This window comes from Coregonus lavaretus (assembly GCF_964263955.1).
Source record: "Coregonus lavaretus genome assembly, chromosome: 22".
Lineage (NCBI taxonomy): Eukaryota > Metazoa > Chordata > Actinopteri > Salmoniformes > Salmonidae > Coregonus > Coregonus lavaretus.
The window spans coordinates 18,482,577-18,509,543 of NC_140009.1; the positions used below are offsets into that span (position 1 = coordinate 18,482,577).

The following is a 26,967-nucleotide window of genomic DNA, read 5'->3' on the forward strand; positions in this document are numbered from 1 at the left end:
AGCTTTGCTTTAACATATTTGGGCCCAAAACTACAGAAACAAAATCCGTGAACATGATGATTGACAGTGAAATTGTGTTCATGTTAACATAATAGATTGTATTCTTGACGTGAAAAGCGGTGGGTAGAGGTTGTGGTTGAAACAATTTTGGATGCTATTTATTTCATGGAATTGGAGCGATGCATTTGAATAAAATGAATGAATCCGCTGTGGGGTGAGCTGCGCATGCGTGATTTTAAGATTCTGACCCGCAAGAAGATACCGCTGGTAAGCTAAATTTAGTCCCAAATTGATCAGCTAATATGCATGTATATTGCTTTGACTTGCCTGCAATAAGCGCTACAGAATCCTGAAATTATAACGCTTGCAGATGGTAAGAGAATTTGTCATTTTCTTGCGGTTGACATCCAGCATGCATCGACAATTAGTCATAAAGCTGTTTTTGGTATCGCAAATCATTTAAGAATTCAATATATTCTGTAATTCGATAGTTCTCTGGAAACGTGATATAATAGGCTTAACGGTCCGCAACATAATATGGATTTTATTTATTTTTTCTCGCCTGCATTTCATGAAACGATGTCATTCATTCGAAATCTTGCCAGGATTTGTTGCTTTGTACATTTTCACAAATTAGTGTCTTTTTTTTTCTTCTCAAATAGCTTCAAGGATTTCTGATCCTCCGCCATTTTACAGCAGAATTGCTGTGTTTTGTTAAATTAATAATATAATTATATTTTGCTTTGTGGCTCTACTTTCCCTTGTTATTAGTAGAGGAGCGTTGTCAAATAAAGCATTTGACATTACAGAGAGGTCATAATAGTTAAATTAAATGGTTTCTTTTAAAATAAATCATTCCCCGAATGTACTTTATCTCCGATGCTGTCAAGTGAGACTAAAAGTAAATCATTCCATTTTCATGGTTTCCTCACAACACTGCAGAAAACAGCATTTTTATTGCTAAAATGAGAAGAATGGCAGCACATCTGTACAGGGAATTGTCCCACATATTTTGCTGTTTAGTGGTAATAGAGAACAAGACTGTGGATGCAGGGGATGCATAATATGGGGAAGAAATCGGAATCCTCTAACCTTTCTGGCGTTCAGGACCCATAGCACTCTGTATTCCAATGTCACTTCACCTGGCATTCTAATCCTAATAAATATGTGAAATTGTGATGGTTAAACTGACATCAGTATGATCTTTTTTTCAGAGGCAGTAAGTGAAGTCTGCCATGAGTGCCAAAGTAGAGCTGGATGTTTCAGCCAGTGAAGCAGATCCCAATCCTCCCACTGACTCCAGTGATGCCCTCTCCTCCAATGACAGCCTGTCAAAGAAGACACACCCACAGACCACCACAGCACTCATCCTGCCTGGTGAGATAAGGCCACCATAACACTCCTTGAACTATGACACTCAATAGTGTTCCGTAATGTATTGCACCCTGAACATTCTTCAACTCAGAGATATGCTGCACACTGTCCTAAATTTCGACAAACCAGAGAGGGTACATACTACCCTCCTACTAGTTTCACGCAGCTACATGTCACATTTGCTCAGAACTTAGAAGACTGGCCCCTCTCTCCCCAGCCCCTGTTCCCAGTACACAGAAGTTGGAGGTCTCTACAGGTGCTGCTGAGGCAGGTAATGGAGCCACAGCTGGAGAGGTGGAAACCCCCACTCTAGCCCCCCAGGTTGGCGGGGCCTGTAGCATCGTCCATGTGCTGGAGTGGAAAGAAGGGATGGCCATCTTACCCAGCAACAACCTTAAGGTGAATGACATCTCATGGCCATTTTATGTTATTATAAGCATAGGGTTCTCTAGTATTAGGCATTGTTGGAGTAAAGAGGCACCATGTATGCCAGCCTGGTCTCATAGACTAGACATAACATAGTAAATGTAAAAACATAGTAAATGTAAATCTGGAACACTCAAATTAGTATGATATGTTTGGTATGGTTACATAAGACAAGACAGAAGGTTGCCCAAAGGTTGCGTGTTCGAATCTCAAAACGGACAACTTTAGCATTTTAGCTAATTAGCAACTTTGCAACTACTTACTACTTGTTGCTCCTTTGCAACTACTTAGCATGTTAGCTAACCTTATAACTTTAACCCCTTGCTAAACTAATGTTAGCCACCTAGCTAACGTTAGCCACAACAAATTGGAATTCGTAACATCATACGTTTTGCAAATTCGTAACATATTGTACGAATTGCAATTTGTAACATTTCATACAAATTGTAATTCGTAACATATCATACGAAATGGACATCCACAAATGAATGCATACGAAACGTAACATGTCACACTAATTGGAGTGTCCCGGATTTACCCCTGAATCCAGGTTGTGTATGCACATGGTTGAAATTCAGTATGTGTATTTTTCAGTTCTGTGTGAGTGACTGTGGAACACTGGAGATGATCAGCCAAGGGAAAATCAGCAGTGCTGAACCAGCAGTAATGGTGTCTGGGAAAATACCTGACTCCAAAAACAGGCCAACTAGAAAAACAGGTAGGCCACTGGAAATTAGTAATATTGTGTGTTTTCTGCAGCTTAACAGTCTCTTAACTAAACCCTAATGAAAATAATCTAGCTAGTGAACTAGCAAGTTCACACATCATATTTCATTCCAGAAATATCCTCAAAAACTATTAAGAGCTTTAAACAGGTCAACATTCACAAGGCCGCAGGACCAGAGGGATGTCTTCACTGACATTTTCAACCTCTCCTGACCGAGTCTGTAATACCTGCATGTTTCAAGCAGACCACCATAGTCCCTGTGCCCAAGAACGCCAAGGTAACCTGCCTAAATGACTACCGCCCCGTAGCACTCATGTCTGTAGCCATGAAGTGCTTTGAAAGGCTGGTCATGGCTCACATCAACCCCATCATCCCAGAAACCCTAGACCCACTACAATTCGCATACAGCCCCAACAGATCCACAGATGACGCAATCTCCATTGCACTCCACAATGCCCTTACCCACCTGGACAAAAGGAACACCTACGTGAGAATGCTGTCCGTTGACTACAGCTCAGCGTTAAACACCATAGTGCCCTCAAAACTATCACTAAGCTAAGGACCCTGGGACTAAACACCTCCCTCTGCAACTGGATCCTGGACTTCCTGACGGGCCGCCCCCAGGTGGTAAGGGTAGGCAACAACACATCTGCCACGCTGACCCTCAACACGGGGGCCCCTCAGGGGAAGTGCTTAGTCCCCTCCTGTACTCCCTGTTCACCCACGACTCCATTCACATCGACGGGGCTGTAGTGGAGTGGGTCGAGAGCTTCAAGTTCCTTGGCGTCCACATCACTAACAAACTATCATGGTCCAAACACACCAAGACAGTCTTGAAGATGGCACGACAACGTCTATTCCCCCACGGGGGGGGGGGGGTCCTCAGATCCTCAAAAAGTTATAGTCCTCCAAAAGGCTCCTTAACAGCTTCTACCCCCAAGCCATAAGACTGCTAAACAGTGAATCAAATGGCTACCCAGAATATTTGCATTGCCCCCCTTTTTTAAGCTGCTGCTACTCGCTGTTTATTATCTATGCATAGTCACTTTACCCCTACCTACACTACCGTTCAAAAGTTTTAGAACACCTACTCATTCAAGGGTTTTTCTGTATTTTTAATATTTTCTACATTGTAGAATAATGGTGAAGAGAACAAAACTATGAAATAACCCATTTTTATTTTTTTTGTCATTTTAGCAGACGCTCTTATCCAGAGCGACTTACAGTTAGTGAATACATATATATATATATTTTATACTGGCCCCCCGTGGGAATCGAACCCACAACCCTGGCATTGCAAACGCCATGCTCTATCAACTGAGCTACATCCCTGCCGGCCATTCCCTCCCCTACCCTGGACGACGCTGGGCCAATTGTGCGCCGCCCATGAGTCTCCCGGTCGCGGCCGGCTGCGACAGAGCCTGGATTCGAACCAGGATCTCTAGTGGCACAGTTAGCACTGCGATGCGGCGCCTTAGACCACTGTGCCACTCAGGAGACATATGGAATCATGTAGTAACCAAAAAAGTGTTAAACAAATCAAATATATTTTATATTTGAGATTCTTCAAATAGCCACCCTTTGCCTTGATGACAGCTTTGCACACTCTTGGCATTCTCTCAACCAGCTTCATGACGTAGTCACCTGCAATGCATTTCAATAATCAGGTGTGCCCTCTTAAAAGTTAATTTGTGGAATTTCTTTCCTTAATGCGTTTGAGCCAATCAGTGGTGTTGTGACAAGGTAGGGGGGGTATACAGAAGATAGCCCTATTTAGTAAAAGACCAAGTCCATATTATGGCAAGAACAGCTCAAATAAGCAAAGAGAAACGACCGTCCATCATTACTTTAAGACAAGAAGGTCAGTCAATGCGGAAAATTTCAAGAACTTTGAACATTTCTTCAAGTGCAGTCGCAAAAACCATCAAGCGCTATGATGAAACTGGCTCTCATGAGGTCCTTCACAGGAATGGAAGACCCAGAGTTACCTCTGCTGCTGAGGATAAGTTCATTATAGTTATCAGCCTCAGAAATTGCAGCCTAAATGCTTCACAGAGTTCAAGTCACAGACACATCTCAACATCAACTGTTCAGAGGGGACTGTGTGAATCAGGCCTTCATGGTCGAATTGCTGCAAAGAAACCACTACTAAAGGACACCAATAGGAAGAAGAGACTTGCTTGGGCCAAGAAACACGAGCAATGGACATTAGACCGTGGAAATGTGTCCTTTGGTCTGGAGTCCAAATTGGAGATTTTTGGTTCCAACTGCCATGTCTTTGTGAGACACGGTGTGGGTGAACGGATGATCTCCGCATGTGTATTTCCCACCGTAAAGCATGGAGGAGGAGGTGTTAGGGTGTGGTGGGTTTTCTGGTGACACTGTCTGTGATTTATTTAGAATTCAAGGCACACTTAACCAGCATGGCTACCACAGCATTCTGCAGCGATACGCCATCCCATCTGGTTTGGGCTTAGTGGGACTATCATTTGTTTTTCAACAGGACAATGACCCAACACACCTCCAGGCTGTGTAAGGGCTATTTGACCAAGAAGGAGAGTGATGGTGTGCTGCATCAGATGACCTGGCCTCCACAATCCCCCGACCTCAACCAAATTGAGATGGATTGGGATGAGTCGGACCGCGGAGTGAACGAAAAGCAGCCAACAAGTGCTCAGCATATGTAGGAACTCCTTCAAGGCTGTTGGAAAAGCATTCCAGGTGAAGCTGGTTGAGAGAATGCCAAGAGTGTGCAAAGCTGTCATCAAGGCAAAGGGTGGCTATTTGTTTAACAGTTTTTTGGTTACTACATGATTCCATATGTGTTATTTCATAGTTTTGATGTCTTCACTTATTATTCTACAATGTAGAAAATAGTAAAAATACAGAAAAACCCTTGAATGAGTAGGTGTTCTAAAACTTTTGACCGGTGCTGTACATGTACATATTACCTCAATTACCTCGACTAACCTGTGCCACTGCACATTGATTCGGTACCGATACCCCCTGTATACAGTGCATTCTGAAAGTTTTCAGACCTCTTGACTTTTTCCACATTTTGTTACGTAAATAAAAAAACAGAATTCAGACCCTTTGCTATGAGACTCAAAATTGAGCTCAGATGCATCCTGTTTCCATTGATCCTCCTTGAGATATTTCTACAACTTTATTGGAGTCCACCTGTGGTAAATTCAATTGATTGGACATGATTTGGAAAGGCACACACCTGTCTATATAAGGTTCCACAGTTGACAGTGCATGTCAGAGTAAATACCAAGCCATGAGGTTGAAGTAATTGTCCGTCGAGCTCCGAGACAGGATTATGTCGAGGCACAGATCTGGGAAAGGGTAACAAAAAATGTCTGCAGCATTGAAGGTCCCCAAGAACACAGTGGCCTCCATCATTCTTAAATGGAAGAAGTTTGGAACCACCAAGACTCTTACTAGAGCTGGTCGCCTGGCCAATCTGAGCAATCGGGGGAGAAGGGCCTTGGTCAGGGAGGTGACCAAGAACCCGATGGTCAATCTGACAGAGCTCCAGAGTTCCTCTGTGGAGATGGGAGAACATTCCAGAAGGACAACCATCTCTGCAGCACTCCACCAATCAGGCCTTTATGGTAGAGTGGCCAGACGGAAGCCACTCCTCAGTAAAAGGCACATGACAGCCCACTTGGAGTTTGCCAAAGGGCACCTAAAGGACAAGATTCTCTGGTCTGATGAAACCAAGCTTGAAATCTTTGGCCTGAATGCCAAGTGTCATGTCTGGAGGAAACCTGGCACCATCCCTACGGTGAAGCATGGTGGTGGCAGCATCATGCTGTGGGGATGTTTTTCAGCGGCAGGGATTGGGAGACTAGTCAGGATCGAGGGAAAGATGAACGGAGCAAAGTACCAAAAGATCCTCGATGAAAACCTGTTCAGGACCTCAGACTGGGGCCAAGGTTCACCTTCCAACAGGACAACGACCCTAAGAACACATCCAAGATAATGCAGGAGTGGCTTCGGGACAAGTCTCTGAATGTTGTTGTGTGGCCCAGCCAGAGCCCGGACTTGAACCCGCTCAAACATCTCTGGCGAGACCTGAAAATAGCTGTGCAGCGTCGCTCCCCATCCAACCTGACAGAGCTTGAGATGATCTGCAGAGAAGAATGGGTGAAACTCCCCAAATACAGGGGTGCCAAGCTTGTAGCGTCATACCCAAGAAGACTTGAGGCTGTAATCGCTGCCAAAGGTGCTTCAACAAAGTACTGAGTAAAGGGTCTGTATACTTATGTAAATCTGATAATTCCGTTTTTTAAATTGTAATACATTTGCAGAAATGTCTAAAAACCTGTTTTGCTTTGTCGTTATGGGTTATTGTGTGTAGATTAATGAGGGAAAAAAACAATTTCATCAATTTTAGAATAAGGCTGTAACTTAACAGAATGTGGGAAAAGTCAAGGGGTCTGAATACTTTCCGAATGCACTATATAGCCGCGTTCTATTTTATTGTTACTTTTTTCTAACTTTTGTTAATTTGATTTTGTATTTATTGTTTTAGCAATTTTTTAAAAAACTTTAAAACAAATTCTGCATTGTTGGTTAAGGGCTTGTAAGTAAGCATTTCACAGTAAGGTCTACACCTGTTGTATTCGGCGCATGTGACAAATAACATTTGATTTGATTCCATTGTAGATGTGGTGTCTCCTCTCAGCTCTGTGGGTGGTGTGGCCGTGGAACAGGAGAGGCCCATCAAGACTGAGCCTAAGACCCATGGAGGGCCAGGCCAACAGGAGAGCTGTGATCTTATGGCACAGAGAACCTACCCAGAGCAGCTACGCAGGGAGCCCATGACTGACAAGTAAGTACTGAAGGCTGAAGCCTATCCACACTTTAGAAAATAATGTTTTGTGATAACATCCTTTTACCATTGAAAGTGCAATTTATGCTCAATTAAAATCAAGGAAGCATGATAAGCATACCGTGGTTGCTCAGACACAAAACAAACAAACTGCAGGAAGATATTAACCACCATGCAGAAGATGTAACATAGGTCATAGGTAGCCTAAGGCAAAACTTTGTGTAGTGGACTCAACTATTCTCTTATCTGGCCCTTAGGAGGGGGGGAGGTGCAGAGAAGATTCCTGGGGGCAGGGTAGCATCTCTGGACCCTGAGCTGCTCAAACCCATGAAGAAGAGGAAGAGGAAGGACTACCTGAGTCCGTCAGAGGAAGAGTTTGAGTTGGATGGCATGGTGGGAAATGCTCGAGTGTCACTCTATCCCACATAAATCATGCACAATGTAGTAGTATATTTTGTTGTTGTAATAAGTAAATTACCTCACATGTATGTGATGGCCGTATGCATCAATAAACAATTTTGTTCAGTACAACTATTCATAGTGGAGGCACTGTCTTTGTTGTAGTAAATGTATGTCTTGTATTTGTGGTTCTAGGATTACTTGAAGACAGAAAGCAGACACAACAAAGCGGGTAAGAATCAGCAAAATGTTATATAAAAAACCCTATATTCAAGTCATATTTCCGTTGTGTCAGAACTCCCATAAGCTTTATGTTGTGTTTTCTGTCTGTGTACAACAGGTGCTGGTGAAGTCAATATGGAGCTGTGGACATGGGGACAGTATCTGGAGGAGACCAAAGCAGTGGCAGCTCCGGCCAAACTCTTTCAAGAGGTGGGTTTTATTCTCTTTCGATACATACTAAATGAGAGAACAAAAGTTGATATTCTTTGCATATTAAAGTGTGTGTGAGTGGGCATGTGTGTAAGGCTGTGCTTTTCTCACTATGACCCCCTGTATTTCCAGTCTCAGAGGGTCCCGCAGTGCAAAAGCAGCTTCCGCCAGGGCATGAAGTTAGAGGGCATCGACCCCCAGCACCCCTCCATGTACTTTGTTCTGTCTGTGGCTGAGGTACTGTGTGCAGCGCTGCTCAACCTACAGTCACATGTTCTTTGAGGTTTGCTTCTACCTCTCTCCCTGTCCTGACTGTTTTTCTTCATACACACTACACACTCTGACTGAACACATTGAAGAATAACAGAGAGAGAGCGAGAGCGATATAAGGCAAGAGACAGGAAGAGAGGAATCCACATAACTGGGGAAAGACACGGAGAGAGATTTGGGGAGACATGGTTTGACTCCTGTCTGTCTTGTCCTGTCTGTAGGTTTGTGGCTACAGGCTGCGTCTCCATTTTGACGGCTACTCAGACTGTCATGACTTCTGGGTAAACGCCAACTGCCCCGACATCCACCCGGCGGGATGGTGTGAGAGCACTGGACACAAACTGTACACCCCCAAAGATAAGAATACACTGGGCTTTGGTTTGGGGTTGGGCTGCGCTTTGGACACTGATTTGTTTAATGTTCACATTTTGATTGTGGCGCAGAACATTCGCCCAAGCATCCAAAGTATCTAATTCATAAAGTAATTAATGAGAATGTCCTTATTGGAGTATTGGTCCAGGAAAATGTCCACATCATATGTTTGTGTCTGTTTGTGCCACAGGCTGCAAAGAGGAGGAGTTCTCCTGGGCCAGCTACCTGAGAATGAGTAAAGCACAAGTTGCCCCTAAAGAGGTGTTTGCCAGCCCTGGAAGAGTAAGTATAAGCACGACTCTTATCCTCATTCAGTGGCATGCATCTGCCTGAAGTAAGTAACTGTAAGCGGCTAATGTGGTGTGTTTGTGTTGGTGGCCCCCTGGTCAGACGGATACGGAGTGTGGCTTTGAGGTGGGCATGAAGCTGGAGGCGGTCGACCGCATGAACCCCTCTCTCATCTGCGTGGCGACCGTGACCGACGTGGTGGACGACCGCTTCCTGGTTCACTTTGATAACTGGGACGACACGTACGATTACTGGTGAGGCCATTTTTCATGGCTTCTCTAAAATAATTACTGTGCAGTTTTAGTAGCCATGATACCATGATTTATATTCTAAACTGATTAGTCGATGTTGCATTACCCCATCCAGGTGTGACGCCAGCAGTCCATACATCCATCCTATTGGCTGGTGCCAAGAGAGGAGCCTCCCCCTCACGCCACCTCAAGGTGACTGACAAAGTTCTAAGATATGTATATAGATCGAATAAGTGAACTATAGGGAATGCAGTGGCATTTCACACACACCTATGAACTAGATCCCATGTGCCCTGTCTGTCCTGTCAGATTACCCAGACCCAGGCAGGTTCTCCTGGCCAAGGTACCTCGACGAGACTGGCTCTACCGCCGTGTCTGCTGAGGCTTTTAAAGTGGTGAGTACTGAAAACTTGTTGCAATGACATGGACATGGATGAATACATTTTACTTGACTTGAATCCTTTTTGGTGGGGTAAAGTGCAGTTGTGAACATAATTACTGTTATGAGGTAAGGAGTTGAAATTAGATTAACTATAGGGACTGATTTGAGGTTAAGTGGCGTTGTGTGATGATGATGTGACCCTCCGCAGCGTCCTGCCCATGGCTTCCAGGCTCAGATGAAGCTGGAGGTGGTGGACAAAAGGAGCCCCGGCCTGATCCGGGTGGCCACAGTGGAGGAGGTCGACACCCACCGCATTAAGGTCAACCAACAGTGTGTGTGTGTTAGTGATGCGCAGGTCAGCTGTTTGTTCACCCACCCGCAATTGCAAATAACCCATCCGCAACCGCCCGACTATACACTGAGTGTACAAAACATTAAGAACACCTGCTCTTTCCATGATATAGACTGACCAGGTGTGAAAGATATGGTCCCTTTTTGATGTCACTTGTTAAATCCACTTCAAATCAGTGTAGATGAAGGGGAGGAGACAGGTTAAAGAAGGATTTTTGAAGCCTTGAGACAATTGAGTCATGGATTGTGTATGTGTGCCATTCAGAGGGTGAATGGGCAAGACAAAACGATTTAAGTGCCTTTGAATGGGGTATGGTAGTAGGTGCCAGGTGCACCGGTTTGTCTGAAGAACTGCAACGCTGCTGGGTTTTTCACGCTCAACAGTTTCCCGTGTGTATCAAGAATGGTCCACCACCCAAAGGACATCCAGCCAACTTGACACAACTGTTGGAAGCATTGGAGTCAACATGGGCCAGCATCCCTGTGGAACACTTTCGACACCTTGTAGAGTCCATGCCCCGACGAATTGAGGCTGTTCTGAGGGGGGGAACTCATATATTAGGAAGGTGTTCCTAATTTTTGGTATACTCAGTGTATGTGATAAAGTGAAAATTTGAGGCCCGCACTCGACCCTAACCCGCATATATAGAAAATGCGCTGTACAGTTCCCTTTTTTTCTCTTGAACATTTATTGAACAATGACATTTTTCTTGAACATTTCTTCATTTATTTATTAAATATTTAGGTCTATTGAACAGTAGCCTAATGTTTTTCTGAAACAAAAAATGTCAAACAATTGCCTAAATTGACACCTTGCGCATGGTTTTTATGCCCAAGTTCCCAAAAGCATGTGGGGATTGCTGTCTATTTGGCGCACGTTAGTCCCTAAAGCTTAGGCTTATGCACTAATGCCAAATAAAAAATTATGAAAGAAAAACCTCAATGTAACCTATAGATATGAATTGCACAAGATAATACATTTTTTATACAGTGTTTTTTTTTTTCGCCCTTCATCCACAATATTTCATGACCCTAAACCCACCCGCCCGTGGATACAACGTGGGGACTGCAGGTTATGAGTCAACCCGCGCATCACTAGTGTGCGTGTCTTGCGGTTGTATGTGCCAGTGCCACTACTACACTCCCATAACTATATCATATTATACCATATTATACCATACTTCCACAGATCCATTTTGATGGCTGGAGTCATATGTATGATGAGTGGATGGACTCGGACCACCCTGACACCCACCCGGTCGGCTGGTGTGAGAGTACGGGTCACCCGCTAAAAGTCCCACCCCCTGAGTCCAACAAAACCCAACAACTTGGTAACAGCTACCATACTTCTCTAACTCTACTTCACCTTGAAATGAGTGCTTAAATGTTCTGTTTGATGATGTTGGGCTCTGTGTATGTTTTTGTGTGTGTTTTAATAAGGCCCCAGGGAACCTGCAACCACAGGCCAGTCCAGTTTCTCCTCCATGCCTTGCAAAGTAATCAGCCACTCCAGATCCACCAAGTACAGCTTCCATCACAGGTCAGTAGTCGCCAGAAACAGGTCTCTGAAATGCCTATGAAGCAGTAAATGTAAGTGGATGTGTTCCATACCAACCTTATGATTATGTTATCATGATGTTATAATGAAGTCAACTCTACTGTTTGAAACAGGAAGTGTCCGACACCTGGATGTGATGGCTCGGGTCACGTGACTGGGCGGTTCACAGCGCATCACTGTCTGTCAGGCTGCCCATTGGCTGAGCGAAACCAGGGCAGACTCAAGACCGACCTATCAGATACAGAGGGGAGTGGAGCCAAGCGGAACATCTTAGTCTTTGGCCAAAGGACCAAAAAGTCCCGGTACCATGGCAGGTAAGCCTCATGTTAACAGTGGCTAAGGCTGTTATAGTCATAGTGGTATATTGATATAACCTCTGCTACTGTAGCCCCCCTTCTCACCAGTTTCTCTCTTTTTCTATTGTCAGGATTGGCCGTCCCCCCAAGTATAGAAAAAGCCAGCATAGAGCGTACCAGAGTGAGTATCACAGCTTTATGCTCTGTACACAGTACACATACTTACTGTATCTATTTATGTCTATGGCCGCACTCTGATTATCTATGGCCTCATTATGAGTTTACTGCATCCTATATACAGTATTCTATGTGTATGTGTTACATGCGTTACTATGTGTGATTTTGTGTGTGCCGACGTGTATGTGTGTGTGGTTTCCTGTGTTGCAGCGATAGCCACAGAGGGTATGTGCCCGTCTCTGTTCATGTCTGCCCTGTCGGCCCACCCGGACCGAACCCTGTCTCTGTGCTGGGAGCAACACTGCAAACTGCTGCCTGGCGTCCAGGGCATCCATGCTACACAGGTGGCAGCATGGACCGTGGAGGAGGTGGGAGCTGTAATACTCACCCAAGTTCTCCGTCACTGCAACGGATTTCCAGTTTGAGGGGGGATTATGATTTTGGGTTAAAAATAAATAAAAACACTCCAGAACATCTCAAACTAGATATAAAGTATGTAGAAATGATAATGGACCTATAATGAACATTTTCAAATAAAATGGATGCACTCACTACTGTAAGTTGCTCTGGATAACAGCATCTGCTAAATGACTAAAATGTAAATAACTGCCCTTGACAAACACATCGGTCGTAAAAAAAATCTGTGCGGCCTTTGTTGTTGTTGCTTTAACCCCTATTTATCTTTGGCTTCAACAAACGGGTGGAGCAGAGTACATTGGTAACTCTTTGTGTTCTGTGTATCAGGTCTTTGGATTTGTCCAGAAACTGACTGGTTGTGAAGAACAAGCCTGTGTCTTCAAAGAGGAAGTGAGTACAATGTTAATTGATAATTACCGGTAAGTATGAAGTAATGAAACAAACAGGAGCCCATTTAAAACAGTTAAATTAAGTAATTTAAGTTACATTCTGTTGTCCTCTATTGTTGTTTTGTTTGTATGATTCACTTTTTTATATTCCTGCGATTGAGAGTTTCTTGTCTATTTCTCCTCAGATGATTGACGGAGAGGCCTTCCTATTACTGACACAGACTGACATCGTCAAAATCATGAACATCAAGCTCGGTCCCGCCCTCAAGATCTCCAACGCCATTTTAATGTTCAAGAGTACTGACGAAGGCCTCAAGTGATCCCGTCCCCACTCCGCCAGAGACTCCGTGACCAATCATCATGTGCCAAATTCATCCAGAACCCTACCCCTGTTATGTGTTTGGTGTTCAGTACCCATCAGAGAGAGAGAGAGAACATGAGAGGGGGCTGAGAGAAGAAAGTAAGTGGGGTGAGAGTGGAAAAGAGATGGGGACAGAACTGAGAAAGTGAATGAAGAAAACAGGGAAAAAGTGTAAGCAAATGTTTTTATAATGTTGCTTCACTGCTCGTGCAATAAAAGGAGTAAAATCTTACCTGAAAGTGTAAGCAGCTTCGAAAGATATACTTTTTTCATTTATGCAAAAAATATATGGAATTATTTATGTGGGATGATGTTTTACTGCAATTTTGTGTCACAGATTTGAAATCGAGGGTGGTTGTATGCTGCTGTTCCTATACTTGGTCACTAGATAGAGCATATGGACAGTTTTTAATACCAGAAAAGGTTTCAATTTTCTCAAGTACTGATCTTACGTGAGATAAATTCAAAATCATGTTTCAAAATATGCATTTGAAAAGGTTTACATTTTCAGTCAGAAATATTAAGATATCTGGGGGATTTATTGTTTTGTATAATTTTTATATTTTATGTAGGCTTATGCACTGTATTTAAATAGAATCTTACAAGGGCTCCAGGATTCTTAGAACTATATTTCTCTCTGGTGGGCAAACTGTCACGATATTCTTGGGTCAAAATCATTCATTCCATATGTACAAATAAATGTCCAATTCAATCTCTTACTTGTCTTGACTTCAGTTGACTGGTGATGATGAAGTAAGTTCAATTCAAAATACTTTATCCCTATTAAAGCGTGTATTTGTGCGCAGAGGGTCGTGCATATGGCAAGCAGTACCGATGCACCAAGTCATGTGTGCGCAGAGGGTAGTGACAGCTTCCACCCCCAAGCCATAAGACTGCTAAATAGTTAGTTTGGGTAGCTATTTGGTTAACTATCGACAATGACCCTTTTTTAACTAATTTTTTGACTCATCACATACGCTGCTGCTACTGTTTATTGTCAATCCTGTTTCTTCATCATTTTATTCCTAGTTATATGTACGTACTGTGCCTTCAGAAAGTATTCATACACCTTGACTTATTCTACGTTTTGTTGTGTTACAGCCTGAATTCAAAATGGATTAAATAAATACAAATTCTCACCCATCTACACACAATACCCCATAATGACAAAGTGAATGTTTTTAGATATGTTTGCTAATTTATTGAAAATGTAATACACAAATATGTCATTTACATAAGTATTCACACCCCTGAGTCAATACATCACCTTTGGCAGCGATTACAGCTGTGAGTTTATCTGGGTAAGTCTAACACCTGGATTGTACAATATTTACCCATTATTCTTTTCAAATTCTTCAAGCTCTGTCATTGCTAGACAACCATTTTAAGTCTTGCCATAGATTTTCAAGCCGATTTAAGTCAAAACTTTAACTCGGCCACTCAGGAACATTCACTGTCTTCTCGGTAAGCAACTCCAGTGTAGATTTGGCCTTGTGTTTATTGTCCTGCTGAAAGGTGACTTCATCTCCCAGTATGTTGGAAAGCAGACCGAACCAGGTTTTCCTCTAGGATTTTGCCTGTGCTTAGATTTTGCAGTTAATTTTTTATCCTGAAGAACTCCCCAGTCCTTAACGATTACAAGCGTACCCATAACATGATGCAGCCACCGCCATGCTTGAAAATATGGAGAGTGGTACTCAGTAATGTGTTGTGTTGGATTTGCCCCAAACATAACACTTTGTATTCAGGACAAAAAGTTAATTGCTTTGCCACATTTTTTGCAGTATTACTTTAGTGCCTTGTTGCAAACAGGAGGCATGTTTGAGAATATGTTTTATTCTGTACAGGCTTCGTTCTTTCCACTCTGTCAATTAGGTTAGTATTGTGGAGTAACTACATTTACATTTTAGTCATTTAGCAGACGCTCTTATACAGTGCATACATTATTTTTCATACTGGCCCCCCATGGGAATTGAACCCACAACCCTGGCGTTGCAAACGCCATGCTCTACCAACTGAGCTACATCCCAGCCGGCCATTCCCTCCCCTACCCTGGACAACGCAGGTCACGGCCGGCTACGACAGAGCCTGGATTCAAACCAGGATCTCTAGTGGCACAGCTAGCACTGCGATGCAGTGCCTTAGACCACTGCGCCACTCGGGAGACTACAATGTTTTTGATCCATCCTCAGTTTTCTCCTATCACAGCCATTCAACTCTGTAACTGTTTTAAAGTCAACATTGGCCTCATGGTGAAATCCCTGAGTGGTTTCCTTCCTCTCCGGCAACTGAGTTAGGAAGGACGCCTATATCTTTGTAGTGACTCTGTGTATTGATACACCATCCAAAGTGTAATTAATAACTTCACCATGCTCAAAGGGATATTCAATGTCAGTTGTTTTTTTTTTTTTACCAGTAGGTGCCCTTTGCGAGGCATTGGAAAACCTCCCTGGTCTTTGTGGTTGAATCTTTGTTTGAAATTCACTGCTCAACTGAGGACCTTGCAGATAATTGTTTGTGTGGGGTACAGAGATGAGGTAATAATTCAAAAATAATTTTAAACACTATTATTGCACACAGAGTGAGTCCATGCAACTTATTATGTGACTTGCTAAGCACATTTTTACTCCTGAACTTGCCATAACAAAGGGGTTACTTATTGACTCAAGACATTTCAGCTTTGTATTTTTAATTAATTAGTAAGAATTTCGAAAAACATAGTTCCACTTTGACATTACGGGGTAGGCCTATTGTGTGTAAGCCAGTGACCAACAAAATCTAAATTTAATTATTTTTAAATTCATGCTCTAACACAACAAAATGTGGAAAAAGTAAAGGGGTTTGAATACTTTCTGAAGGCACTGTATCTACTAGTGACATTAGTGACAATGTTATGTCTCTCTCTCTCTCTCTCTCTCTCTCTCTCTCTCTCTCTCTCTCTCTCTCAATTCAATTCAATGGGCTTTATTGGCATGGCAAACATATGTTTACATTGCCAAAGCACGAGCGCACACACACACACACACAGCAGTGTTCCCTGCCCCTAAATGTATTTAATGATTCACTGGCACAGTGGAACCACCCATTCATGACGTGACCCCAACCAGTCGCTGCTATCTGTAGCCTAATGATGCAGGACAACAACAGTGCTGTGCTTTAGCTGGGACACTTGACTCGATCTGCGGGGCTTCGGACAGTCAGTCGACAAGACATCGCTCCGGCTGCACGCACCTGCGACAGGTGGCATAAACTCCGTTTTAACATTCACAAAAGGTAGGTTGAGAATGTACAGAATGGACTAGATAATGTTACAATAGTCTATAGATCTTTTTATGTCTTTATGGTTACTGGTGAATGTTTGAAATACAGTTGTATCATGTTCTATAACAAGTTGGAAAATGTCCTCGAAGCCTTTCGAAATACTCAAAATAGCCTTTGTAAACACTCGAGGAATACAACGGTAAACAGTAATAGGCTAGTAGTCTATATTAGACCCTCTTTGATATATGTATGCATGTTTTATGCTGTCATAAAAGGTCTGCTGAATTTTGAATAGTTTGTTTGCACCCCATTTGCATGTATTTCACACAATGGTTTAATTTGAGAATGTAAGGCCTGTAATAATTACAAACTGCTGATTAGATGGGTAATACACTTGACTGTAAATAGTTATCAGCCTTCAAATGGGTTTCTAACTAACTTTTCAAACCTCTACTGTAGCAAAATACAAAATTACTCTTGAGGACATATGGCTGATCCACAAGATTGTATTTAGTTAAAGTAGAGGTTACTGTATTTATTCAGTAGGCCTAAAGGTTAAACATTTCCCAAGATCAAGGAAGGAACATTTCAAAACATTCATCCAGTCTTGGCAAGTGACTGTGTGGGGGAGGTTTGAATCCTGACCTAAGCCATCCCATGCACATTTGTGGACATGGGAATGGCAAAATAATATTTACCATGGAAACGTGTCCACTGATATGAACTCTCCAAAACACCAAATGTCCTTCGTTGTGCCTGCGTTGGGTTTCAAACCAGAACTACCAGTTTCTCAGGGTCAGACTGGCATAGGGGGACCAGCAGCAGAGTCACACACAGATGGGGGTGCTATCATGTCATGATGTTCTTACTGTGTCCTTTGTGCAATGACAGGTCTATGAAGCACTGATGTAGGCTCCCGGTGGGTACGGAATGGACCAAGACCATGGCGAATTGTAATCCAGTGAGTGTTTCTGTCTGTAGTGTGGTGTCCAACCACGGACAACCAGGCCTTTGTGCAAATACAGTCAATGAAGGATTTAATCCTAGTTTTGGTTACTGGTTGTTTACACCGCTTTGCTCCATCATTCATCTATTTTCTATGTATCATCTAGCTTAGATCACCGTCCTCCACCCTCAGTGAGGTCAACCTGGGACCTTCAGCAAACCCACAGTATGTACAGTATTAAGAGTCATGGGTTTCAATAATCCACAATGCCATGTAGAACTGACATCTGGCAACCCTTTACCAATGGAATTGTGGTCCTGATGTCATATTAATTAATTGACAAAACTATTTTTATCTCGATTTGATGCCATACATCAATTGCAACCACAACATACACTGAGTGTAAAAAACATTAAGAACACTTGCTCTTTCCGTGACATAGACTGACCAGGTGAATCCAGCTGAAAGCTATGATCCCTTATTGACGTCACTTGTTAAATCTACTTCAATCAGTGTAAATGAAGGGGAGGAGACAGGTTAAAGAAAGATTTTTAAGCCTTGAGATAATTGAGACATGGATTGTTTGTGTATGCCAGAGGGTGAATGGGCAAGACAAAATATTTAAGTGCCTTTCAACCGGGTATGGTAGTAGGTGCCAGGCGCACCGGTTTGTATCAAGAACTGCAACACTGCTGTTTTTTTTTACGCTCAACAGTTTCCTGTATGTATCAAGAATGGTCCACTACCCAAAGGACACCCAGCCAACTTGACTAAATATTAGGAAGGTGTTCTTAATGTTTTGTACACTCAGTGTACATTGCTGTACATGTGCTTTTGAGGCTTGATTGAAAATGTTATTTCATGCATCATACTAGAGTCATGATGCGAGACGGTTGTCTCTGCCATAACCTGTTATGATAGGTGTTATCTCCATCCATATGACACAGATATCTGTATCATCATTCCTGTCTTGTTTCAGTGCCAAGCCCACTGACTTTGACTTCTTGGCTGTTATTGGAAAAGGGACCTTTGGGAAGGTAAGACTGCTGTTTGCCTGATAAAAGGCTGCATGCTTTCATCAATTATTAACTCAGTCTATGCCGGACTGTTATGGTTACCTTGATGAAAAGGCAAAAAACAAACAATGAAACAATGAATGAGGATAGTTTTTCACAAATTGTACTCAGGATGAGCAGCCATTTTTAATTATTCCAGTTCAGTCGCAGTCCTTTTTCATTGTGTCAATTACTTTTTTCTATATTTTGTGTGACCGATAATAAAATATGTTATTTGTGTGTACTCATTGCCCTTCTATTTTTAAGATAGGGTTATGATGAGAGAGTGTCATATTAGTAGGTGACGTTTTGAGGAAACAATCAGAAATGTACTGACAACCACCCTGCATCCAGGTCCTGCTCGCCAAGCTCAAAGCTGACAATAAATTCTATGCTGTCAAAGTTCTACAGAAGAAAGTCATCCTGAAGAAAAAGGAGGTTGGTCTATAAACTTTTCATTTTGTTATTCATTATCACAACAAACTCGCATATAGTTGATTTATTTTCTGTTTTAAAGGTCAACTCAATTACACTAGCAAATCCCTTCATGTCAGTATATATTCAATGTGTGTATGATTTTCATTGTGTAGCAGAACTGGTTTAGCCTAAATCTGTGTTGTGTGTTTCTAAGAAAGATAACATCTAATCTAATCTGAAGTGTGTTTTGTCCTTTGTACTCCGACAGACTGATTTTACAGCCCCCAGTCTCTGTTTTGTGTTTCCTACATACTGTACATTCCCATAATCAGTACTGTTATATTCCCTGGTTTTTGTATCACTTGATAGTTATAACAATCAGCAAATTAATCTTGGACTTTCTGAGCTACTTACAGACACACGCTATAGCTGTCTGACATACCTACTCAGTCCTGTAACAAGAATGACTCCCTCCTCAAGTGAAGTGTTACCTCAATGAAGCCAACTTACTTTATATACTGAGAGCCTGTTGTCTGCCTTGGAAACCAGTGCCATAGCTACAGTGGAGAACACTAGTCAGAAGTGTGTAGGCGGCTGCACTTTCAGCAGCATAAATAACACTGAGGACCTTGTAGGAAAGAGGTTCTCTCTCTCTCTCTCTCTCTCTCTCTCTCTCTCTCTCTCTCTCTCTCTCTCTCTCTCTCTCTCTCTCTCTCTCTCTCTCTCTCTCTCTCTCTCTCTCTCTCTCTCTCTCTCTCTCTCTCTCTCTCTCTCTCTCTCTCTCTCTCTCTCTCTCTCTCTCTCTCTCTCTCTCTCTCTCTCATCTCTCATCTTGTGCTAGGGGCCGAAGCAGTGGTGGTGACAGGGGCCTGTATTCTGCTGTGTCCTGCCTTCTGCCTCGTGTCCGCTGGTTCAATGCTGCTTTGTGTCCTCTAGCAAAAGAACATCATGGCAGAGAGGAACGTGCTGCTGAAGAGCCTGAAGCACCCTTTCCTGGTGGGCCTCCACTACTCCTTCCAGACCCCAGAGAAGCTCTACTTTGTCCTCGACTATGTCAACGGGGGAGAGGTAGCTAGCTAACGGCCCTGGGTCTTGTGTCTCAGAAGGTTTCATATGACTGTTTGGGTATGGCAAATGATAAAAGGAGTGGACTGTAGCAATGTTCCCAATAAGTAATCCTTTATTTATATTAAAGCTACCAAGCTATTGACAGCACATAAGCAGCAGAGCAGTGTGGCATAGCCCCAAGCCCTTGGCTCAATCAGTGTAGTGCACATGACTCCCCTTTAATCATTGGCTCAGTCCACAGTGTCTTTATCACAGCGTTATTATGAGTTAATAATGTAACAGTAGTAATATTACATGCTTCGTCAGAGTCAAGCTGAATGACAGTTAAAACAACATGTTTTCTCTCTCCTTTCTCCCTCTATATCTAACCTCTCTCTTTCTCTCTCTCTCTCATAGCTCTTCTTCCACCTGCAGAGGGAGCGGTGCTTCTTGGAGCCGAGGGCTCGGTTCTATGCTGCTGAGGTAGCCAGTGCCATCGGCTACCTTCACTCCCTCAACATCGTTTACAGGTCAGCCATAAGGACATATTCACGTAGAAACAACACATTATTATGTACAGTATTGAGGTTCAGTGAAACAAAATATCTTTGTTTGTTTGTTCTTATGTAGAGATCTAAAGCCAGAGAATATTCTCTTAGACTTTCAGGTAAGTGTTGACTCATAAGTGGATGTAATGTTATTGGATTGTTTTCAATATCTCAACTCACTTCCTTCTCATCTTAGAGAAGACGGTTCAAGAGTTCACAATACAGTATCATATGCAGTCTGTAAGTTCCTGTAATATTGGGATGGTGTTTAAAATGTGTGTTCCAGGGCCATGTGGTACTTACAGACTTTGGGCTGTGTAAAGAGGGAGTGGAGCCGGAGACCACCACGTCCACTTTCTGTGGAACCCCTGAGGTGAGGGATAGCCCTGAGATAGTGTCTGTGCTCAATGATATGTTAACGATAATGCATGTCTAATAGTCACACCGCTTGACTTTTTCCACATTTTGTTGTGTTACAAAGTGGGATAAAAATGTATTTAATTGTCATTTTTTGTCAACGATCTACACAAAATACTCTGTAATGTCAAAGTGGAATAAAAATTCTAACATTTGTTTTCAATTCATGGAAAATAAAATACTAATATATCTTGACTAGATAAGTATTCAACCCCCTGAGTCAGTACACGTTAGAATCACCTTTGGCAGCGATTACAGCTGTGAGTCTTTCTGGCTAAGTCTCTAAGAGCATGGATTGTACAATATTTGCACATTATTCTATAAAAAAATGTTCAAGCTCTGTCAAGTTGGTTGTTGTTCATTGCTAGACAGACATTTTCAACTCTTGCCATAGATTTTCAAGCCGATTTGTCAAAGCTGTAACTAGGCCACTCAGGAACATTCAATGTCGATTTGGTAAGCAACTCCAGTGTATATTTGGCCTTGTGTTTTAGGTAGCTGTTCTGCTGAAAGGTGAATTTTCTTCCCGTGTTTGTTGGAAAGCAGACTGAACCAAGTTTTCCTGTAGGATTTCCCTGTGAATAGCTCTATTCCATTTATTTGTATCCAAAAAAACTCTCTAGTCCTTGCCGATAGCAAGCATACCCATAACATGATGCAGCCACCACCATGCTAAAATATGAAGGGTGGTACTCAGTCATGTGTTGTGTTGGATTTGTACCAAACATAACGCTTTGTATTCAGGACGGAAAGTTAATTTCTTTGCCACATTTTTGGCAGTATTACTTTAGAGGCTTATTGCAAACAGGACAAATGTTTTGGAATATTTGTATTCTGTACAGGCTTCCTTCTTTTCACTCTGTAATTTATGTTAGTATTGTGGAGTATCTACAATGTTGTTGATCCATCCTCAGTTATCTCCTATCACAGCCATTAAACTCTGTTTTAACTGTTTTAAAATCACCATTGGCCTCACAGTGAAATCTCTCAGCGGTTTCCTTTCTCTCCGGCAACTGAGTTAGGAAGGGTGCTTGTATCTTTGCAGTGACTGGGTATGTTGATACACCATCCAAAGTGTGCCCTTCTTTGAGAACCATTGGAAAATCTCCCTGGTCTTTGTGGTTGAATCAGTGCTTGAAATTCATTGCTCGACTGAGGGACCTTACAGATAATTGGATGTGTGGGGTACAGAGATTGGATGTTCATTTAAAAATCATGTTAAACACTATTACTGCACTCAGAGTGAGTCCATGCAACTTATTATGTGGCTTGTTAAGCACATTTTTACTCCTGAACTTATTTAGGCTTGCCATAACAAAAGGGTTGAATACTTATTGACTGAAGACATTTCAGCTTTACATTTTTTATTAATTTGTAAACATTTCTAAAAACATAATTCCACTTTGACATTATGGAGTATTGTGTGTAGATCAGTGACACAAAATCTCAAGGGGTGTGAATACTTTCTGAAGGCACAGTATCTATCTGTTTATTTAACTCTCTCTGTCTCTGTAGTATTTGGCCCCTGAGGTTCTGCGTAAGGAGCCCTATGACCGCACAGTGGACTGGTGGTGTCTGGGAGCTGTGCTCTATGAGATGATCTACAGTCTTGTACGTTTTTCAATCTTATATAGCTACTGTACTTAGCGCAAACTAAGGCCAACCCAAATATTGTTTACACGTGCAGCAAATATCCAAGACAATTATGTTACCAACTTCAGGAAATGCTTCTGGTGTAGCTGGCTGCTACAGTACTGTGTCTCTTCTCTGCTCTACTCACCCTGTTTCTGTTTTTCTAGCCCCCGTTCTACAGCCGGGACGTGTCTGAGATGTACGATGGCATCCTACACAAGCCTCTGCCGCTGCCCCCAGGGAAGTCAGGCGCTGTCTGTAGTCTGCTCCAGGGCCTCCTGCAGAAAGATCAGCACCGCAGGTTGGGAGCCATCGCTGACTTTGTGAGTCACTGACTGGACCGTCTCCACGACACCCTATTCCCTTTATAGCCCTATGTGGGCTCTGATCAATAGTCCACTATATGCCATTTCTGCAGTGGTTTAAAGTACTTAAGTAAAAATACTTTAAAGCACTACATAAGTAGTTTTTTGGGGTATCTGTACTTTAGTTTACTATTCATATTTTTGACAACTGGTGTGTTCCCCTGGCTAGCCGTACATTTAAAAAATAAGAAAATGGTGCTGTCTGGTTTACTTAATAAAATGAATGTGAAAAGATTTATACTTTTACTTTTGATACTTAGTAAATTTTAGCAATTACACTTACTTTTGATACTTAAGTACAGTTGAAGTCGGAAGTTTACATACACCTTAGCCAAATACATTTAAACTCAGTTTTTCGCAATTCCTGACATTTAATCCTAGTAAAAATTCCCTGTCTTAGGTCAGTTAGGATCACCACTCTATTTTAAGAATGTGAAATGTCAGAATAATAGTAGAGAGAATGATTTATTTCAGGTTTTATACTTTCATCACATTCTCAGTGGGTCAGAAGTTTACATACACTCAATTAGTATTTGGTAGCATTGCCTTTAAATTGTTTAACTTGGGTCAAACGTTTTGGGTAGCCTTCCACAAGCTTCCCACAATAAGTTGGGTGAATTTTGGCCCATTCCTCCTGACAGAGCTAGTGTAACTGAGTCAGGTTTGTAGGCCTCCTTGCTCGGACACGCTTTTTCAGTTATGCTCACGAATGTTCTATAGGGTTGAGGTCAGGGCTTTGTGATGGCCACTCCAAAACCTTGACTTTGTTGTCCTTAAGCCATTTTGCCACAACTTTGGAAGTATGCTTGGGGTCATTGTCCATTTGGAAGACTCATTTGCGACCAAGCTTTAACTTCCTGACTGATGTCTTGAGATGTTGCTTCAATATATCCACATAATTTTCCTTCCTCATGATGCCATCTATTTTGTGAAGTGCACCAGTCCCTCCTGCAGCAAAGCACCCCCACAGCATGATGCTGCCACCCCCATGCTTCACGGTTGGGATGGTGTTCTTTGGCTTGCAAGCATTCCCCTTTTTCCTCCAAACATAACGATGGTCATTATGGCCAAACAGTTCTATTTTTGTTTCATCAGACCAGAGGACATTTCTCCAAAAAGTACGATCTTTGTCCCCATGTGCAGTTGCAAACCGTAGTCTGGCTTTTTTATGGCGGTTTTGGAGCAGTGGCTTCTTCCTTGCTGAGCGGCCTTTCAGGTTATGTCGATATAGGACTCGTTTTACTGTGGATATAGATACTTTTGTACCTGTTTCCTCCAGCATCTTCATAAGGTCATTTGCTGTTGTTCTGTGATTGATTTGCACTTTTCGCACCAAAGTACGTTCATCTCTAGGAGACAGAACGCGTCTCCTTCCTGAGCGGTATGACTGCTGCGTGGTCCCATGGTGTTTATACTTGCGTACTATTGTTTGTACAGATGAACGTGGTACCTTCAGGCGTTTGGAAATTGCTCCCACGGATGAACCAGACTTGTGGAGGTCTACACATTATTTTCTGAGGTCTTGGCTGATTTATTTTGAATTTCCCATGATGTCAAGCAAAGAGGCACTGAGTTTGAGGGTAGGCCTTGAAATACATCCACAGGTACACCTCCAATTGATTCAAATGATGTCAATTAGCCTATCAGAAGCTTCTAAAGCCATGACATCATTTTCTGGAATTTTTAAAGGCACAGTCAACTTAGTGTATGTAAACTTCTGAACCACTGGAATTGTGATACAGTGAATTATAAGTGAAATAATCTGTCTGTAAACCATTGTTGGAAAAATTACTTGTGTCATGCACAAAGTAGATGTCCTAACCGACCTGCCAAAACGATAGTTTGTTAACAAGAAATGTGTGGATTGGTTGAAAAATGAGTTTTAATGACTCCAACCTAAGTGTATGTAAACTTCCGACTTCAACTTTTTTTTTAAAACCAAATACTTTTAGACTTTTACTGAAGTAGTATTTTACTGGGTGACTTTCACTTTTACTTGAGTCATTTTATTAAGGTATCTTTATTTTTACTCAAGTATGACAATTGGGTACTTTTTCCACCACTGCATTTCTGACACATACCATGCCATTGCCGTTTACAGTGTTTCACACATTTTGAGTGTGTTATACACTGGTCAAATCTCATATCATCCTGAAAGGTTCTTGTTTTGCTTTACAGCTACAAATCAAGAACCATGTGTTCTTCTCCCCGATTAACTGGGATGACCTGTACCACAAGAGAATCACTCCTCCATACAACCCCAATGTGGTGAGTTGTTTGTGCTGCCAGTTGTTTCTTACCATCTTCTCTAACTTCGATCTTCACTGCTTTTTCTCTAAAACTTTCTCTCACTACCTTATCTTTGTAACCTTCACTCTTACCTATTTTTTCTCTAGCAATCCCCTCTATTTCCTAACAAGTCCCCTCTCTCTTCTCCTTTAGAAAGGGCCAGCGGACACACAGCACATAGACCCAGAGTTCACCAGAGAGATGGTGCCTAACTCAGTGGGCCGCACTCCTGAGCTCAACACCGGCACCAGCAGCTCCAATGCATTCAATGGCTTCTCCTACATCTCTGGTGAAGACAGCTTCCTCTGAGACAGGGAGGAAGGTCCCTCACAGCACCACCACTGCCGAGGTCGAGGTAGAAGTTACCCGTAACCACATATCTACAATTCCATTCCTTAACCCCAAATCCTAACCTTAACCTTTAAGTCAGGAGGATAAAAAATATATTTTACCCTGGATTCAGCAGTTAGTGGCAACCTCTATCAACTTCATTGGCCGCAGCCATAGAAATTTAGCACATTGAACATCATGCATTTTTGTGTAGGTGACGCAAGAAAGAGATGTTGTAAGAAAACATTTAAATGCATCACCCAATTGTTGCTTTTGCTGTAGGTGACTGCACTATGCATTCTATTTATATGTCCTCGTCTCTGCTTGAATTCTCATTTCAGGACAAAGTCTTTTGGCACATCCAATCGTGCTGGACTTTTTATTTGCTAGCAGACATTAGATGTTGATTTAATTCTCCTTTCACTACAATGTAAAGTCAACAGTGTGACTACATAAAGGACATGTAAATACAGTACACATCCCTAGATGCTATGTGTAGAAGGTAAAGCATCAGGTTCTATGGAAAGTTGTGGTGTGTGGATTAAGATGGTCTGATTATCTAGACATCACTAGAACAGGCAGACACAAATAATGTGTGTGAAACTCTAGTCGAAACCATATTTCTGCTCTTTAAGTGCTGTTTTTAATACAAACACTGTGGACTTTCCAAACATTTCTTGTTTTTAATGAAACATATTATATTGAGTATATATATTGATATTATCACTGAGTTTTTGTAGATTAGAGTACATAGAGGCTTGACTGGAATATTGCGTCCAGGAATGCTTAACAGCAACATAAACCTATGCCAGATTCTTCTTACAGCTGTAAAGGTGCGTGCCATGGTGCTATTAACCTTGTGGAACAAAACATGTGATTGTGTCAACACAACAGGTGACATTAAAGACTGTTGACATGCCAGCACCATGTTAAAGATGACTGATGCTCAATGAAGCACAGTTACAAGTATGTGTACATAACTTTACAATAAATCACTACCCTACCCATATGTTTACCGTGTCTTGCGTTGACAGATTTTCCATTGATTCAACTGTGAAATGAAAACCAACACTATGAAGAAAGAATGACTTAAAACATTTTTCTTTATTTCTCAAAACGTTTCATTTTATTTTCATAAAACAAAACAAGCAACACATACAAAATCAATCAAAAACATGACAAAAGGCAAGACAGGGATCACTGACTGGCAGAGAACATGCTGAACAGCTCATCGCATTTATTTCACGCTGCACAGAGGACATGCGTGTGTTTTCCCTAAGTGTCATCACACAGAGGTGTTCATCCATGAACAATGACAACAAGACATTTAAGTGGGACCCTGATGCCTGA

At 42.1% G+C, this 26,967-nt stretch overlaps 2 protein-coding genes across 2 annotated transcripts; both read left to right on the forward strand.

The window, feature by feature from the left end:
- Positions 1-1,235: 1,235 nt before the first annotated feature.
- Positions 1,236-13,652, forward strand: LOC311150321 (lethal(3)malignant brain tumor-like protein 1; the record flags this gene model as incomplete). The annotated part of the gene is made up of 21 exons (XM_084187726.1): positions 1,236-1,377; positions 1,592-1,773; positions 2,395-2,518; positions 7,202-7,367; positions 7,625-7,760; positions 7,962-7,998; positions 8,107-8,198; positions 8,331-8,435; positions 8,690-8,825; positions 9,031-9,122; positions 9,231-9,382; positions 9,495-9,571; positions 9,689-9,774; positions 9,970-10,080; positions 11,302-11,443; positions 11,553-11,652; positions 11,784-11,984; positions 12,098-12,147; positions 12,354-12,511; positions 12,888-12,950; positions 13,135-13,652. 21 exons carry the CDS (start codon positions 1,236-1,238, stop codon positions 13,267-13,269), a joined length of 2,487 nt encoding a protein of 828 aa, XP_084043852.1. The 3' UTR covers positions 13,270-13,652.
- A 2,767-nt stretch (positions 13,653-16,419) lies between these two features.
- Positions 16,420-26,626, forward strand: LOC311149862 (serine/threonine-protein kinase Sgk2-like). Its single transcript, XM_084187100.1, has 13 exons — positions 16,420-16,583; positions 17,463-17,532; positions 17,684-17,742; positions 18,497-18,554; positions 18,927-19,010; positions 19,926-20,057; positions 20,454-20,566; positions 20,667-20,703; positions 20,871-20,957; positions 22,517-22,612; positions 22,801-22,956; positions 25,177-25,266; positions 25,441-26,626. The coding sequence occupies exons 2-13, from the start codon at positions 17,515-17,517 to the stop codon at positions 25,594-25,596; spliced, it is 1,086 nt and encodes a 361-aa protein (XP_084043226.1). The 5' UTR covers positions 16,420-16,583; positions 17,463-17,514; the 3' UTR covers positions 25,597-26,626.
- The last annotated feature ends 341 nt before the right edge of the window (positions 26,627-26,967 follow it).